The sequence below is a fragment of the Pyrus communis genome, chromosome 6 (assembly GCF_963583255.1).
Source record: "Pyrus communis chromosome 6, drPyrComm1.1, whole genome shotgun sequence".
Taxonomy (NCBI): domain Eukaryota; kingdom Viridiplantae; phylum Streptophyta; class Magnoliopsida; order Rosales; family Rosaceae; genus Pyrus; species Pyrus communis.
In genome coordinates this window covers 3,234,138-3,251,511 of record NC_084808.1, presented here as the reverse complement: position 1 = coordinate 3,251,511, position 17,374 = coordinate 3,234,138, and the positions used below count along the sequence as shown (strand labels likewise).

Here is a 17,374-nt window from a genome sequence, read left to right as displayed (position 1 = left end):
GCTTGGGTGTAGATCGCCGAAGATGGTTCTGTTGGTCACTTCCAAACAATTGATTCTATATGGGGGATATTTACAAAAAGTTTCTTGTAACAATTTGGGCATTGTAGGGGAAAACCTCGACTACAAGGAGGATGTTAAGTCTCACTTCAAAACTCTCAACCAACAAGGTTAACTATGGAGTGCATCTTCAAGTGCAGCATATTGTAATCAACCATGTGATACCAACGTAGAAGATATGGTAAGACCACATCTTTAAATGTTAAAGTTTTAATTGTATTCACATTTTTCATCGTATTAATTTTCCCTTACTATATGCGTAGGAGTGGAAAGCACGCCAATTGTTTGAGCTAGAAATAAATCATGCAACCACGCAAAATTTAATTTGCAACATGCTTGGGAGATTTTTAAAAGTTCACCTAAGTGTGTCGAGCTATACAAAACAACGAGCAAAAGGACTTCTCATAGTTGTACAGATGGTGTACAAATGGTGCAGATTTAGGAGAAGAAGGCGAGCCGGCTATAATGCCACTCCCACGGCCAGATCGCCTAAGGTCTTTGATACGGAAGCGAGTAAAGAGAAATTTTTTGAGGCAACTGATATCACACTCATTGTTTCCAGTAATCACTATGTGACCAACATAGATTAGCAAAGCAATAAAACTGATTTTGCTTGTGGGTAAATAAACAAAAATCCACTTTTGACCGAACAAAACTAGTTGTCTAAATAGCTTCAGTGAATTTAGCAAACCACTACTGAGAGACTTGCTTTAAACCATATGGTGACTTGTTGAGGAGACATTTAAATTTCTCCCCCCAGGTGCCGAAAATCAGGAGGTGGACACATGTAGATTTTTTCATGAAGATCGCCATGAAAGAAAGCATTGTTGACGTCAAGTTGGTGGAGAGACCAATTACGGGTAATAGTAATAGCAAGAAGAGAACGCACAAAGGTCATCTTCGCTGTGGGAGAAAATGTGTTGTGATAGTCAAGGCGCTGTGGGAGAATTAGTTAATTAAGAATTAGTTTAAATACAAATTATTCATTCAATCCATGCGGAAAACAACCTTACTTGAGCCGTTTATACTACAACTACTCTGTTCTCTTGCAAGTATTTTTAAGTGTTTTTATCCCTACTTTTGCAAGTGGTAATAATCCTATCAAGAAATTGGCGCCGTTGCCGTGGGAGAAAATGTGTCATCATAGCTAGGTTAGCTACAAGTTTGTAGAGAATTTTGCAGGTGGTAAAAATCCTATCAAGAAATTGGGGGTCCAATTGCTATCGTCCATAAGCCCCATGCTCTAGGATTTTCAACAACTCACTATGAAGTTCTCGCTAGATCAAGTCACTTTCAAACTCACTCAGTCTTCAGCCCCATTTCCTTCTTCCCAATTGCATGACATCAGTTTATGCAATATTGAGAAAGAGCTATATAACTCTACTTTGGGAGTCATACTTTATTCCTCGGAGGGAGACAAGTTAGAAGCCTCTGATTTGAGCACTCAACAGTTGCAAGACCTGTAGGGGGTCTTGAGTACTTTTGAAGAGGTATTTGGGATTCCCACCAAATTGCCACCTCCAAAGGAGAATGACCATCAAATTCCCTTAATCTCGGGTACTAAACCTCCTAGCATTAGGTCTTACCATTATGGCCCACTACAAAAAAGTGAAATCGAGAAAGCTATGCAAGAACTCTTGGATGGTGGTTTGATCAGGCCTAGCCACAGTCCCTTTTCTTTTTCGGTGTTGTTAGTCAAGAGGAAAGACGGAACCTGGAGGTTATGCATGGACTACAGGGAGCTAAACAACATCACCATCAAGGACAAATACCATATTCCCTTGATTGATGATTTGTTGGATGAGTTGTATGGTGCCAGATATTTTTCTAAACTGGATTTGCACTTGGGGTACCACCAGATTCAAATGAACACTGAAGATATTGAAAGGACAGCATTCTGAACCCATGAGGGCCATTATGGGTTTTTGGTCATGACTTTTGGCTTAACCAATGCTCCAGCTACTTTTCAAAGTTTTATGAATGCAATATTCAGACCACATTTAAGGCATTTTATCCTTGTCTTTTTCGATGACATCCTCGTCTATAGTAAAACATGGAGGACCACCTGTTACACTTGTCCAAAGCTTAGGAGATTTTGCAGCAACATCGGTTATTTGTGAAGAAGAAAAAAATGTTCTTTTGGTCAAAGTCAAGTGGAGTACTTAGGCCACATAGTCTCAAAAGAAGAGGTACCACATATCCAGCAAAGATTCAGTCCATTATTGATTGGCTTCCTCCTCGCAATGTCAAAGAACTCAGGGGGTTTTTAGACTTGACAGGGTATTACCGAAAATTTATTCCAGCTTATGGAAAGATTTGTCATCCCTTATATCAGTTGACCAAGAAAGATGGGTTCCATTGGACACAAGATGCTGATTTGGCCTTCCCGCAACTTAAAACATCCATGACATCTCCTCAATTGCTAGCACTACCTGATTTTTCAGCCCTTTTTGTGTTGGAATGTGATGCTTCAGGTGTGGGTATACCAGTTGTTCTTCAACAAAAAGGGAGGCCAATTGCCTTTACTAGCAAAGCGTTGGGGCCCAGAAACCAAGCCTTGTCTACATATGAAAGGGAACAGATAGCTATAGTCCATGCTACTCAAAAGTGGCAGAGCTATCTCTAAGGGCATCATTTTATCATTAAAACATACCACCAAAGTCTGAAATACTTCTTCAACCAAGAGTAACCACTCATTTCCAGTAGAAGTGGGTCTCCAAGCTCTTAGGATTTGACTACGAAATCCAGTATAAGCATGGGGCAGATAATATTGTTGCAAATACCATGTCTTGAGCTCCTGGTTCCAACCTCTTACTTGAAGACACTTGCAAGGTTCTGAATGCACAACAATAACCTATCCCTGTTTTAGGTGGTTAGATGATCTCCGGAGACATTTGGAGTAAGAACCTTGGATATTAAAGAAAAGCAAGGAAGTCTTGGAAAACCCTACTTCAGGTGCTATCAATAAATCTCTTTCCAAATATCACTTAGACAATGGTTTTTTGAAGTATAATTCTAGAATGGTAGTAGGACCATATTCTAGTTGGAGGAAGAAGTTATTTGAGGAGCACCATTGCACTCCCATTGCAAGCCATGAAGGGGTGCTAAAAACTTATCAAATGTTGAAAAGGAGTTTCTACTGGATTGGTATGAAGAAGGGCATCAAGCATTGGGTAGCCGAGTGTAGAATCTACCAACAAAACAAATACGAGACAATCTCGCCTCCAGGACTTCTACAACCCTTTCCTATACCTGAAAAGGTGTGGAGTGATATAAGTATGGATTTTATCACTGGCCTACCCACTTGTAAAGGTAAATCAGTGATCATGGTTGTGGTTGTGGTTGATCGACTATCCAAATATTCCCATTTCATTGCACTAGGGCACCCTTACACAACTAGCATAATGGCTCAAGAATTTGTGGAAAATGTGTTTAAATTGCATGGGATGCCTACGTACCACCATTGTAAGTGACAGGGATCCTATATTCCTTAGTATGTTTTGGAAAAAGTTCTTCAAGCTACAAGGGTCTCAACTTTGCATGAGCTCGGGGATATCATCCCCAGAGTGATGGGCAAAGTGAAGTAGTTAACCGTTGTATAGAGACTTACTTAAGGTGCTTCACAAGCTGCCAGCCCAAGAAATGGCTCCAATGGCTCCCTTGGGCTGAATAGAGCTATGACACCTTTTTTCACTCTTCTTCACAGTTCACTCCTTTTGAGATAGTTTATCAATATCCTCCTCCCCACATGCTGCATATGAAAAAGGTACTGCCAAACTTGAAATAGTTGAACAAGGATTGATAGCTCGGGATCAAATGGTGTCCATGTAGAAAACAAATCTCTTGGTTGCACAGAACCAAATGAGGGTCCAGGCGAACAAACATAAGAGTGAAAGATTATTTAAAGTTGGGGATTTCATGTACTTGAAGTTAATTTCCTATCAGTTGCAGTCGTTGGCTTTGCATGCTTATCACAAGCTGCATCCCAAGTATTATGGTCCCTTTGAAGTGTTGAAGAAAGTGGGGAATGTGGCTTACAGAATTAAACTTCCTCCTGAATCCAAAATACATCCCGTATTCCATGTAAGTTGCTTAAAGAAACACTTGGGTGCTCGGGTCGAACCTATTCCTCTGCTACCCTTGGTGACAGATGATGGCCTACTCACGCAAGAACCAGAAGAAGTGCTCAAATGAAGAATATACAAGAAAGGCGGTGCAGCTGGGGTTCAACTACTAATCAAGTGGAAGTTCTACTTTGAGGAAGAAGCAACATGGGAAGACTACGATTCTTTCACTGCATGATGTCCAAGGTTTAAGCTATGAATTGTAACCTTGAGGACAAGGTTGTTGTGGAAGGATAGGGTAATGATAGGATTGTGATTAGCTTGATCACAATTAAGGGGGTATTAAGTAATTCTATTAAGTATGAGTCACTTTTAATTAGTTATTAGCCTTTTCTGTAAAAGCCAGCTGGCTGTGAATGTTGGAGAAAGAATATATAGACAAAAAACAGTTGCAAAGCTCTGCCTGCAGGTCTTGAGTGAGGGCTTGAGGATTGTGCTTATAACCACCACCACCATTACCTTCTACCGCCGTGGAATGAAGCTAACTCCAATTCCCTTTTTGCTTACAGCAATCAATTCCACAATGTGATGCAAGTCGCTAACCAAGATTTCAAGTCTTGCAACACGAGCTCTCCTCTCATAACCTATACTTCTGGTTCTGACACTATCACCCTTAAAAGGCTTGGACACATGTACTTTCTATGTGGTGCTCCAAGTCATTGCCAAGCGGGACAAAAAGTCGACATTAAGGTCAACCTACCTATACCAGCTGACTCGTCTACTAGTCCAAACCCAGCTCTTGGATCCTCATCACCTTCTACCTCTCATTCTGAAGTGATAACTCGGAGCGGTGCTCCAACTCTTCACTCACGAACGCTTGAGTTGTTTGCGACGAGTCTTGTGGTGTTATGTATTTTGAGCTTGGTATTTTATTAGAAATGTTTCCTAATTACATTGAAGGGATGGATGTGTTATATAGGGGAATCAGAAGATGTAGAACAAATTGCTTGACATATAATATTTTATGCGTTGCCTTAGCTTTGATTAAATTAATCTGGTTTCTCAATTAGTTTGAATAATTGTATTTTTTGCTAATCTCATTTGTCGGAATGGCAAAGAAAGTCTAACTGATGAACAACCAAATAATAAAAGGTGTTCAGTTAGTTCTTAAGAGGGTCTATAAGCAGTAGAGCACATGGTGATACGCACTTGAAATCTATATCCTTGTATCACAAGAGAAGCTGGTGATATAAATGTGACATTATTATCGTTAATCAAATACAACACTATTGTCATTAATCAAAGTTAAGGTCTGAACAGCACAAAGTTGAATAGAAACTAAGACAAGCAAATCTAAACAATAACTAAAAAAGGTCATCAATATGCAACCAGAATGAAACTGTACATTTGTGTACCTGAGCCTCTGGCAGTTGTAATTGCTTCAGTGATTACATGTGGTGTTGCCGGAGATAAATTTGACAAAACTGCATCATTTGATACATGGCACCAGAATCTGTAACCCGGAAAACCTGTCTGGGTAAGGAAGAGCTGCATTGGCACTGATAGTAGTCAATTATGGTGAGAGAAATGTGGTTCAACACATTGAGCAGAGTGATATGCATGTCTATGATAACAATCTGAAGATGGTAGTAGCCTCTTATGAAGCAAATTTGGCGGGTTGGAATGCTTTTATATCATTATTCAGAAACAGGAAACCAATCATCTGAGCTGATCGGATGACACGGCACAATCTTCAACAGAGGGTGCCAACAAGCAGTAATACCTATTATAAAAGAAGATAACTTATAACTTTTTCCTGCCGTTGTTCCTCACTTTCCACAGCAAGGGTACAAAAAAACCACATTGCTTCCCTGGTCATTAGATGCAAGTCTCATGCAACAAGGTTGAATGGTTTGCACAGTACTCTCCTAATTATTGATCTTGTAATCTTAAAGAAAAATCCGTCATTAGTCCATATCAAAAAATGGGATGAGGAAAGTTCATGAATGGTACCATTTTAGTTTAAGGAAGGATGTACCCAAATGATAAGGAATGATATGCTATTCATACGAACAATGAGGCATGCCTGGAAAGATTGTCTACAAATTTTTGTACCTTGACAATATTTGTAGTTACCATTTATTTGCAAACTTCTGTCCATAACCTCTTTACAATCGCCTGATTCTGGAATTTTGACATGACTTGCAGAGTAATTCAATTGCAACCCTTTCATTATATGATAAGAGTATTAAATTAACAAGCCAAAATGCATCTTGATTTATTTTGAATTCATATCTGCAACACTTACAAATATGTGCAATAGACCGAAGCTGGTTGACCAACAAAATTTGCACTTAAACAGCTTGATAACAAACCTGATGTGAAAAACTAGCAAAAGCTTGGCAAACTCATTGTTTTACTTTAAAATCGAAATGGAGTTAGATAGATGAGGGCAGAGAGAGAGAAAGACAGAGAGATTACGTGAGGTAAGAAATCCCTAATATTAGAGTGGCAGCTAAAGAAGTTGGGTCGGGCAGTGAGAATTTCGAAAGAAAATTGAAAGTGGCTATGCTATTAAGAACGAAAGTAACGACAACAAGAAGCAAAAGTAGTCATTTTGCATGTCGTGTTGGTGGCAATGTCTTGGTAAATACTAAGCTCCCACTCCTTAAAGTGGTGGATGAATAAATTGGATAATCATAAAGTGCGGCCTTTCTTCAATGTGGAATACAAGTGTAAGCTACGTAAACACCAAGCAAGGGAAAGAATGGAAGACCCGCAACTTGTGACCAAATGTAAAAGAACAAAATTATTGGACTTTATAAGTCAAGCAACGGACTAAGAGAATTACAATTTCCTGAAAGAACTAACGCCGTGATAGAAGCCAAATAATGAACTCTATTCCATAAACGACCCATCTCCTCATCCTTTGCTCCCTCAAAACCAGGCTTATAAATCAGAACTTCTAAATCACACCTACAACATTGCTTTGGCTTTCATATTGATGGATATCAATTGTTAATACCAGTTCATACAATAAAACAAGTAAAACCATGCTATACAAAAATATTGGCTTGCCATGTTTCTGAGCAACGATACACCAGACAGGTCCCAAATTGTGAAGTTTGTAAAAATTTATATTGAGGACAAAAGCTTAATAACTTGCCTCCTCTTGGAAGAGAGAAGATGTAAACATATATAAATTCTATAGAAACCAAAAGATTTTAAACGAAGAGCCAATGAAACTTGCATCCATGGAAGAATAAACCAAACAAAAATCGACTCAAAATATATCACGATTAACATAAAGTTGTAAACACACCACAACACGAGGAATTGCCTCCACATGAATGCTTATCAATAACGCCATTCCAGCACTCAAACCACAACTGAATCTGGCATCAACTAAACAACACTAGACAACTGAAAAACCAAGATTCCATAACTCCATGAAAACAAAACAATGCAAATGAGAGCCTTTACACGTACAACAGAAATCCTAAATGATGATATTTATGGTGGCTTTTCAAATGTTCAAATGTTTCAGAAAGCAGCCTCTCAAATAAGATGTATTGATATGTTGGCACTTTACTTTAAGGCGTGTCCGACATTACCAACATCTAGTCTTTAGACAAGCTAGTATTGGACAAAATAAGAAAACCAAGAAAGGGGCGTGATTTCTGCTCAAAACCCTAACTGGATAAATGGCTAAGAAAAAAACAAGAGTGCAATTAATCTGATTTGATAACAGGAAAGCAAATTAAGAGCACTTCCACCGTGTGCTCTAGCCCGAGGGACAGGCGTAGGAATAGCGTCAAAGAGCTCGAGTGATGAAGTCCAGCGTCTGCTGGCGAGCAAGCCCAAGCAGGTCCGAGGGAGAGGCCCGTGGAAAGTTGCTAGCCCTGGAGCCCGGAGTGGGTTCGATGCAAGGCTAACATCATCCTGACGACAACCACGTTTTGCTTCTATTTTGCGTTAGCCGCTGGGGCCCGCGTGCGTAGGCCATCGTCAATGACCGTTGGAGGCCACGTGGCGCCTTGGCGTCCATTGGATCTCAACGGTTATTTGTTTTATACCATTGGATTTCCAATGGTAATAATAATTTTAAAACCTTATTTAATTTCAACCGTTGGATCTGAGATCAACAGTCCACATTATTCACCTTTATAAATTAAAAAAAAAAACAGTTTAAAAATTAGAAATCTTACCGTTGTGCCATGTGGCACAATCTGGAGTGTTGGAATTCAAATTTTTTTTAATCCAAAAGCAAAGATTAATTAGGTGAATAAAAATGTAAAAAAATTAATAAAAATCCAAAAAAAAAATTTTGGAAAATTTAAAAAAAAAAATTGATTTTACATTTTAATAAATACCTTCTCATTATCTTCTACCTTACACCACAGTTTCATTGTGACAGCCCGTTCCGAAAATTTTAAAACGTACACGTGAAAAGACGATTTTGCCCCTAGTATGATTTTTTCGTTGTGTGGTTGTTTTGAGCTTGGTGTGGCTGGTTTTGCACCACACATTTTCCCCCACACCTTCCCTTCACCCTTTCCTCTATCCCTGCACCCATCCCGTGCCATTTCCCTTCCCATTTTCACACCCATGTGTACAGACACACTCCAAAACCACCCAAATCTTCACAGATCGAAGAAACAAAGTACATATCCATGCTCGTGAGGTTCATTGGAGTCCAACCATACCCATTTCAGGTAAGGATACCTTCGTTTTCACGTCGAACTAGGGATACCCGATTTTTGATACTGTTCATGCACACGTAAATTCTTATGTTTTTGGGAATTTCAAGCTTGTAGGAAGCTTGGTGAGGTCCTTAGGAGGCTCGGGGTGGTTCATTTGAAGGTTTTGGACGTCGGGATCACGAGTTTCGAGGTTGGCTGGAGTTGGGGGTATTTTCCGGCGAGATTTCGTGGATTTTAGCACTTGAAAGTGGTATGATTTTGTTCCTCTCGTTGTAAGCTTCAATTTGGTACCAATTTTGTGAAATTTGGTTGAAAAACGAAGAAGATAGGACGATTTGAAGTTTTCCCGATTTTCCGGCGCCGGAGCCTCGCCGGAGAAGACGACGGAATATTCCGTCAGTTTGGACGGAATATTCCTAACGCCGTTGACGGAATCCGTTAAAGTTAACGGAATATTCCTGACAGCGTTAACTGACGTCGTCAGCTTGCCAGGCACGTGCCTGCGCGTGGCCGGCGCGTGGGGGCGCGTGCGGCGGTGAAAATTTTTTCTAAAAATATGGGGATGATCCTGAGGTTGAGTAGATCACGTTGGTGTATTCATACACCCCTTTTGAGCATTGTATGAGAAGTTATTTCTTAAGTTTGGTTATGTGCTTTAAAATTAACGTTTTTGTAGTTGTTTCGCATATAGGTGAATCCTATCCCGAGGACGAGCGTGGTCACTCGAGGCAGGGGGGTTACGACCCTTCCACTTACCAGTGAGTGGGCTTTTGGTTTTCCGTATATACCTATATACTTATGTTTTTCCCAGAAATTGATTTAGAACGTTTATTCGTTATATGCCATGCCTATCGTTTTGCCGTTGTTTATGCATTGTTAATTGTTTATATATATGTATGTTTGGTGCTGCGGACGCCCAGGTGAGTTGTGATTTATGTTTACTTTCAGTAGTGATTTGAGATGCATAGAGAGCTCATAACCTGCACCCCCGGTGTCAGTTCTCCCGCCCAGAGTTGGGCACAGTCCTTCACGTGATGTTCACCTCCCGCACCACACGCTCAGCTTGGATCCAAGTTAGGTGCACAGTCTTGTCGTACAGACCACTTTAGGTGGTTCCGACTCGTAGGTGACCCGCGATTATTCGCACAGCCTTCACGTGATCGTAGCACTTGAGCGTATATATATGTTACACCCAGGCCTATCGTACAGACCACTTTAGGTGGTTCCGACTCGTGTGCAGGTCTAGTTAGTGAGATGGAGATTTGAGCTCTAGATTCAGCCGTACATGTCACATTAGGTGACTCCGGCTGACAGATTATATGATATTGATGCGATATTGCCTGAGCACTTGCATTTTACTTTGAGGTTTTGGCATAGCATCTTCTTGAGCATGACTTATATATATATATATATATATATATATATATATTCTATTTTCTGGGAAGTGTACAGGTTTTACGACGAGGGGTTAGAACTTATTTATTAAATGGTTTTCGAAAAGCTTTGTTTTTGCCCACTCACGCTTTTGTTTTGCGCCCCTCCAGGTTCTAGTTGGCTAGCATGTTTGGTGGCTTCCCTGAGGATTTCCCCGGCATATCTGACAAACCACCACCAGTGTAGGATCACCTTCGAGTGTACTTTTGTTGTGTCGTTTTCTCCTGGACTACATTAGGCTTTCATGCTCTGAACTTAGTGTAGCACTTACGCTTGCACTTGTTCGTTATTACTTTGTGTAAAGCTAGTTTTTATTCATTCGTACTACTTATATTATTATTTTATTAGCTTCCGCACTGTGCACATGGTTACGTCACTCCCACATGATGGCCAGCATGCCCTGATCTCGATCGGGGTGTGTCAGTTTGGTATCAGAGCCTAGGTTTGGCAGTCCTGTGCTTTTGTGGGTATTCTAATGGTTTTGGTGTCTTCTGTCAGAATTATGCCGCCTCGTCAGGAACCACGTCGCTCTGCTGAGCTTAGTTTCCCCGATATTGCTCAGCTGGGGGAAGCTATTGCTACAGCTATTCAGTCGGCGATCCGCCCTCCCCAGAGGACCCCTCTGGAGACTATGTATAATTTGAAGTTGGATAAGTTTGAAGGCAACGAGGGTCATGAGGGTGCGGAGCGATGGTTAGAGCATATTGAGAAGACTTTTCGTGTTTTGCACAGTCAGGGGAATCTCCCTGTCGAGAAGTGGGTTAAGACGACATCGTGGTTTTTGGGTAAGGAGTCTGCATCCTAGTGGGAGCAGGAACTTCGTCATTTGACTCCAGCTGAGAAGACGGATTGGGATGTTTTCCGAGAGCTGTTCAGGAGAAGGTTTGTGCCTCCGAGTATATTGATCGAAAGAAGCAGGAATTCACTGAGTTAAGACAAGGGAAGTTGACAGCGAATGAGTACTACCGGAGGTTCACTAATTTGTCTCGCTATCATCCAGATGTTGCTGGTAATCCAGCGGAGATGCTTCGTCGTTTCCGTTTAGGCACTAAGAAGAAGTGGCGTTCGATGGCGACCACTACCCACTGTGATACCTACCAGGAGTTTTATGAGATTCTGCTGAGAATTGAGGATTCAGAAAATATGCCGAGCGAGAGTGAGGAGGAAGAGAAAGAGGGTAATCAGAGGAAGGATGATAAAGGTAAAGGTCAGGCGTCGCTCGGACCTCGTAGGACACAGAACTTCAAGAGGGGTGGCACTAGTTCTAGCTCTTCTAGCGGGGGTTTTAGCGCCACTGGTCAAGGACGTGGAGGTAGGTTTGCTGGTGGTGCTAGAGGCCAGAGACAGGGTGATGCTGGTAGAGGTAGGGCCCCAGTTTGTCGCAGGTGTAATAATCGGCATTTTGGTGAGTGTAAGCGAGGTAGCAGTGGTTGCTTTACTTGTGGGCAGATGGGACATCGGGCTGCAAATTATCCCCAGAGTCAGCAGCAGAAGCCGCAGCAGACTTTCTTGCCACCACCTGTACCGATTCAGCAGATCCAGGGTCCGGGTAATTATGGGCAAGCAGGTTGAGGTGGTGCCTACTACTATCAGGGCGATGCTGTTCCTTATGCCCCGGGACAATATCAGTATCCCCAGGACCCATATCCCCAGGGCGGTTATCCTTCGTATTCTGGCGGCTATACGTCGTATCCTCCAGTTCCAGCAGGTGGGCCTCAGTGGTTTCAGGGAGGACAGATTCAGCAGGGGGAGATTGCTACGAGTAGTGCGGGGTCTTCGAGGCAGTCTGGTCAGCCCAGTCAGGGGCGTGGCACTCAGGGTCGTGGTGGCCAGACGAGCAGAGGTCGAGGTGGACGACAGCAATCAATTCCACAATGTGATGCAAGTCGCTAACCAAGATTTCAAGTCTTGCAACACGAGCTCTCCTCTCATAACCTATACTTCTGGTTCTGACACTATCACCCTTAAAAGGCTTGGACACATGTACTTTCTATGTGGTGCTCCAAGTCATTGCCAAGCGGGACAAAAAGTCGACATTAAGGTCAACCTACCTATACCAGCTGACTCGTCTACTAGTCCAAACCCAGCTCTTGGATCCTCATCACCTTCTACCTCTCATTCTGAAGTGATAACTCGGAGCGGTGCTCCAACTCTTCACTCACGAACGCTTGAGTTGTTTGCGACGAGTCTTGTGGTGTTATGTATTTTGAGCTTGGTATTTTATTAGAAATGTTTCCTAATTACATTGAAGGGATGGATGTGTTATATAGGGGAATCAGAAGATGTAGAACAAATTGCTTGACATATAATATTTTATGCGTTGCCTTAGCTTTGATTAAATTAATCTGGTTTCTCAATTAGTTTGAATAATTGTATTTTTTGCTAATCTCATTTGTCGGAATGGCAAAGAAAGTCTAACTGATGAACAACCAAATAATAAAAGGTGTTCAGTTAGTTCTTAAGAGGGTCTATAAGCAGTAGAGCACATGGTGATACGCACTTGAAATCTATATCCTTGTATCACAAGAGAAGCTGGTGATATAAATGTGACATTATTATCGTTAATCAAATACAACACTATTGTCATTAATCAAAGTTAAGGTCTGAACAGCACAAAGTTGAATAGAAACTAAGACAAGCAAATCTAAACAATAACTAAAAAAGGTCATCAATATGCAACCAGAATGAAACTGTACATTTGTGTACCTGAGCCTCTGGCAGTTGTAATTGCTTCAGTGATTACATGTGGTGTTGCCGGAGATAAATTTGACAAAACTGCATCATTTGATACATGGCACCAGAATCTGTAACCCGGAAAACCTGTCTGGGTAAGGAAGAGCTGCATTGGCACTGATAGTAGTCAATTATGGTGAGAGAAATGTGGTTCAACACATTGAGCAGAGTGATATGCATGTCTATGATAACAATCTGAAGATGGTAGTAGCCTCTTATGAAGCAAATTTGGCGGGTTGGAATGCTTTTATATCATTATTCAGAAACAGGAAACCAATCATCTGAGCTGATCGGATGACACGGCACAATCTTCAACAGAGGGTGCCAACAAGCAGTAATACCTATTATAAAAGAAGATAACTTATAACTTTTTCCTGCCGTTGTTCCTCACTTTCCACAGCAAGGGTACAAAAAAACCACATTGCTTCCCTGGTCATTAGATGCAAGTCTCATGCAACAAGGTTGAATGGTTTGCACAGTACTCTCCTAATTATTGATCTTGTAATCTTAAAGAAAAATCCGTCATTAGTCCATATCAAAAAATGGGATGAGGAAAGTTCATGAATGGTACCATTTTAGTTTAAGGAAGGATGTACCCAAATGATAAGGAATGATATGCTATTCATACGAACAATGAGGCATGCCTGGAAAGATTGTCTACAAATTTTTGTACCTTGACAATATTTGTAGTTACCATTTATTTGCAAACTTCTGTCCATAACCTCTTTACAATCGCCTGATTCTGGAATTTTGACATGACTTGCAGAGTAATTCAATTGCAACCCTTTCATTATATGATAAGAGTATTAAATTAACAAGCCAAAATGCATCTTGATTTATTTTGAATTCATATCTGCAACACTTACAAATATGTGCAATAGACCGAAGCTGGTTGACCAACAAAATTTGCACTTAAACAGCTTGATAACAAACCTGATGTGAAAAACTAGCAAAAGCTTGGCAAACTCATTGTTTTACTTTAAAATCGAAATGGAGTTAGATAGATGAGGGCAGAGAGAGAGAAAGACAGAGAGATTACGTGAGGTAAGAAATCCCTAATATTAGAGTGGCAGCTAAAGAAGTTGGGTCGGGCAGTGAGAATTTCGAAAGAAAATTGAAAGTGGCTATGCTATTAAGAACGAAAGTAACGACAACAAGAAGCAAAAGTAGTCATTTTGCATGTCGTGTTGGTGGCAATGTCTTGGTAAATACTAAGCTCCCACTCCTTAAAGTGGTGGATGAATAAATTGGATAATCATAAAGTGCGGCCTTTCTTCAATGTGGAATACAAGTGTAAGCTACGTAAACACCAAGCAAGGGAAAGAATGGAAGACCCGCAACTTGTGACCAAATGTAAAAGAACAAAATTATTGGACTTTATAAGTCAAGCAACGGACTAAGAGAATTACAATTTCCTGAAAGAACTAACGCCGTGATAGAAGCCAAATAATGAACTCTATTCCATAAACGACCCATCTCCTCATCCTTTGCTCCCTCAAAACCAGGCTTATAAATCAGAACTTCTAAATCACACCTACAACATTGCTTTGGCTTTCATATTGATGGATATCAATTGTTAATACCAGTTCATACAATAAAACAAGTAAAACCATGCTATACAAAAATATTGGCTTGCCATGTTTCTGAGCAACGATACACCAGACAGGTCCCAAATTGTGAAGTTTGTAAAAATTTATATTGAGGACAAAAGCTTAATAACTTGCCTCCTCTTGGAAGAGAGAAGATGTAAACATATATAAATTCTATAGAAACCAAAAGATTTTAAACGAAGAGCCAATGAAACTTGCATCCATGGAAGAATAAACCAAACAAAAATCGACTCAAAATATATCACGATTAACATAAAGTTGTAAACACACCACAACACGAGGAATTGCCTCCACATGAATGCTTATCAATAACGCCATTCCAGCACTCAAACCACAACTGAATCTGGCATCAACTAAACAACACTAGACAACTGAAAAACCAAGATTCCATAACTCCATGAAAACAAAACAATGCAAATGAGAGCCTTTACACGTACAACAGAAATCCTAAATGATGATATTTATGGTGGCTTTTCAAATGTTCAAATGTTTCAGAAAGCAGCCTCTCAAATAAGATGTATTGATATGTTGGCACTTTACTTTAAGGCGTGTCCGACATTACCAACATCTAGTCTTTAGACAAGCTAGTATTGGACAAAATAAGAAAACCAAGAAAGGGGCGTGATTTCTGCTCAAAACCCTAACTGGATAAATGGCTAAGAAAAAAACAAGAGTGCAATTAATCTGATTTGATAACAGGAAAGCAAATTAAGAGCACTTCCACCGTGTGCTCTAGCCCGAGGGACAGGCGTAGGAATAGCGTCAAAGAGCTCGAGTGATGAAGTCCAGCGTCTGCTGGCGAGCAAGCCCAAGCAGGTCCGAGGGAGAGGCCCGTGGAGAGTTGCTAGCCCTGGAGCCCGGAGTGGGTTCGATGCAAGGCTAACATCATCCTGACGACAACCACGTTTTGCTTCTATTTTGCGTTAGCCGCTGGGGCCCGCGTGCGTAGGCCATCGTCAATGACCGTTGGAGGCCACGTGGCGCCTTGGCGTCCATTGGATCTCAACGGTTATTTGTTTTATACCATTGGATTTCCAATGGTAATAATAATTTTAAAACCTTATTTAATTTCAACCGTTGGATCTGAGATCAACAGTCCACATTATTCACCTTTATAAATTAAAAAAAAAAACAGTTTAAAAATTAGAAATCTTACCGTTGTGCCATGTGGCACAATCTGGAGTGTTGGAATTCAAATTTTTTTTAATCCAAAAGCAAAGATTAATTAGGTGAATAAAAATGTAAAAAAATTAATAAAAATCCAAAAAAAAAATTTTGGAAAATTTAAAAAAAAAAATTGATTTTACATTTTAATAAATACCTTCTCATTATCTTCTACCTTACACCACAGTTTCATTGTGACAGCCCGTTCCGAAAATTTTAAAACGTACACGTGAAAAGACGATTTTGCCCCTAGTATGATTTTTTCGTTGTGTGGTTGTTTTGAGCTTGGTGTGGCTGGTTTTGCACCACACATTTTCCCCCACACCTTCCCTTCACCCTTTCCTCTATCCCTGCACCCATCCCGTGCCATTTCCCTTCCCATTTTCACACCCATGTGTACAGACACACTCCAAAACCACCCAAATCTTCACAGATCGAAGAAACAAAGTACATATCCATGCTCGTGAGGTTCATTGGAGTCCAACCATACCCATTTCAGGTAAGGATACCTTCGTTTTCACGTCGAACTAGGGATACCCGATTTTTGATACTGTTCATGCACACGTAAATTCTTATGTTTTTGGGAATTTCAAGCTTGTAGGAAGCTTGGTGAGGTCCTTAGGAGGCTCGGGGTGGTTCATTTGAAGGTTTTGGACGTCGGGATCACGAGTTTCGAGGTTGGCTGGAGTTGGGGGTATTTTCCGGCGAGATTTCGTGGATTTTAGCACTTGAAAGTGGTATGATTTTGTTCCTCTCGTTGTAAGCTTCAATTTGGTACCAATTTTGTGAAATTTGGTTGAAAAACGAAGAAGATAGGACGATTTGAAGTTTTCCCGATTTTCCGGCGCCGGAGCCTCGCCGGAGAAGACGACGGAATATTCCGTCAGTTTGGACGGAATATTCCTAACGCCGTTGACGGAATCCGTTAAAGTTAACGGAATATTCCTGACAGCGTTAACTGACGTCGTCAGCTTGCCAGGCACGTGCCTGCGCGTGGCCGGCGCGTGGGGGCGCGTGCGGCGGTGAAATTTTTTTCTAAAAATATGGGGATGATCCTGAGGTTGAGTAGATCACGTTGGTGTATTCATACACCCCTTTTGAGCATTGTATGAGAAGTTATTTCTTAAGTTTGGTTATGTGCTTTAAAATTAACGTTTTTGTAGTTGTTTCGCATATAGGTGAATCCTATCCCGAGGACGAGCGTGGTCACTCGAGGCAGGGGGGTTACGACCCTTCCACTTACCAGTGAGTGGGCTTTTGGTTTTCCGTATATACCTATATACTTATGTTTTTCCCAGAAATTGATTTAGAACGTTTATTCGTTATATGCCATGCCTATCGTTTTGCCGTTGTTTATGCATTGTTAATTGTTTATATATATGTATGTTTGGTGCTGCGGACGCCCAGGTGAGTTGTGATTTATGTTTACTTTCAGTAGTGATTTGAGATGCATAGAGAGCTCATAACCTGCACCCCCGGTGTCAGTTCTCCCGCCCAGAGTTGGGCACAGTCCTTCACGTGATGTTCACCTCCCGCACCACACGCTCAGCTTGGATCCAAGTTAGGTGCACAGTCTTGTCGTACAGACCACTTTAGGTGGTTCCGACTC

General features: G+C 41.0%; 2 protein-coding genes across 2 annotated transcripts; both read left to right on the top strand.

Moving 5' to 3' along the window:
• Window positions 1-2,188: 2,188 nt before the first annotated feature.
• Window positions 2,189-2,683, top strand: LOC137737391 (uncharacterized mitochondrial protein AtMg00860-like). The gene has a single exon (XM_068476851.1). It carries the CDS (start codon window positions 2,189-2,191, stop codon window positions 2,681-2,683), a length of 495 nt encoding a protein of 164 aa, XP_068332952.1.
• Window positions 2,684-10,733: 8,050 nt separating this feature from the next.
• LOC137737390 (uncharacterized) lies at window positions 10,734-11,830 on the top strand. Its single transcript, XM_068476850.1, has 2 exons — window positions 10,734-11,043; window positions 11,127-11,830. The coding sequence occupies exons 1-2, from the start codon at window positions 10,734-10,736 to the stop codon at window positions 11,828-11,830; spliced, it is 1,014 nt and encodes a 337-aa protein (XP_068332951.1).
• The last annotated feature ends 5,544 nt before the right edge of the window (window positions 11,831-17,374 follow it).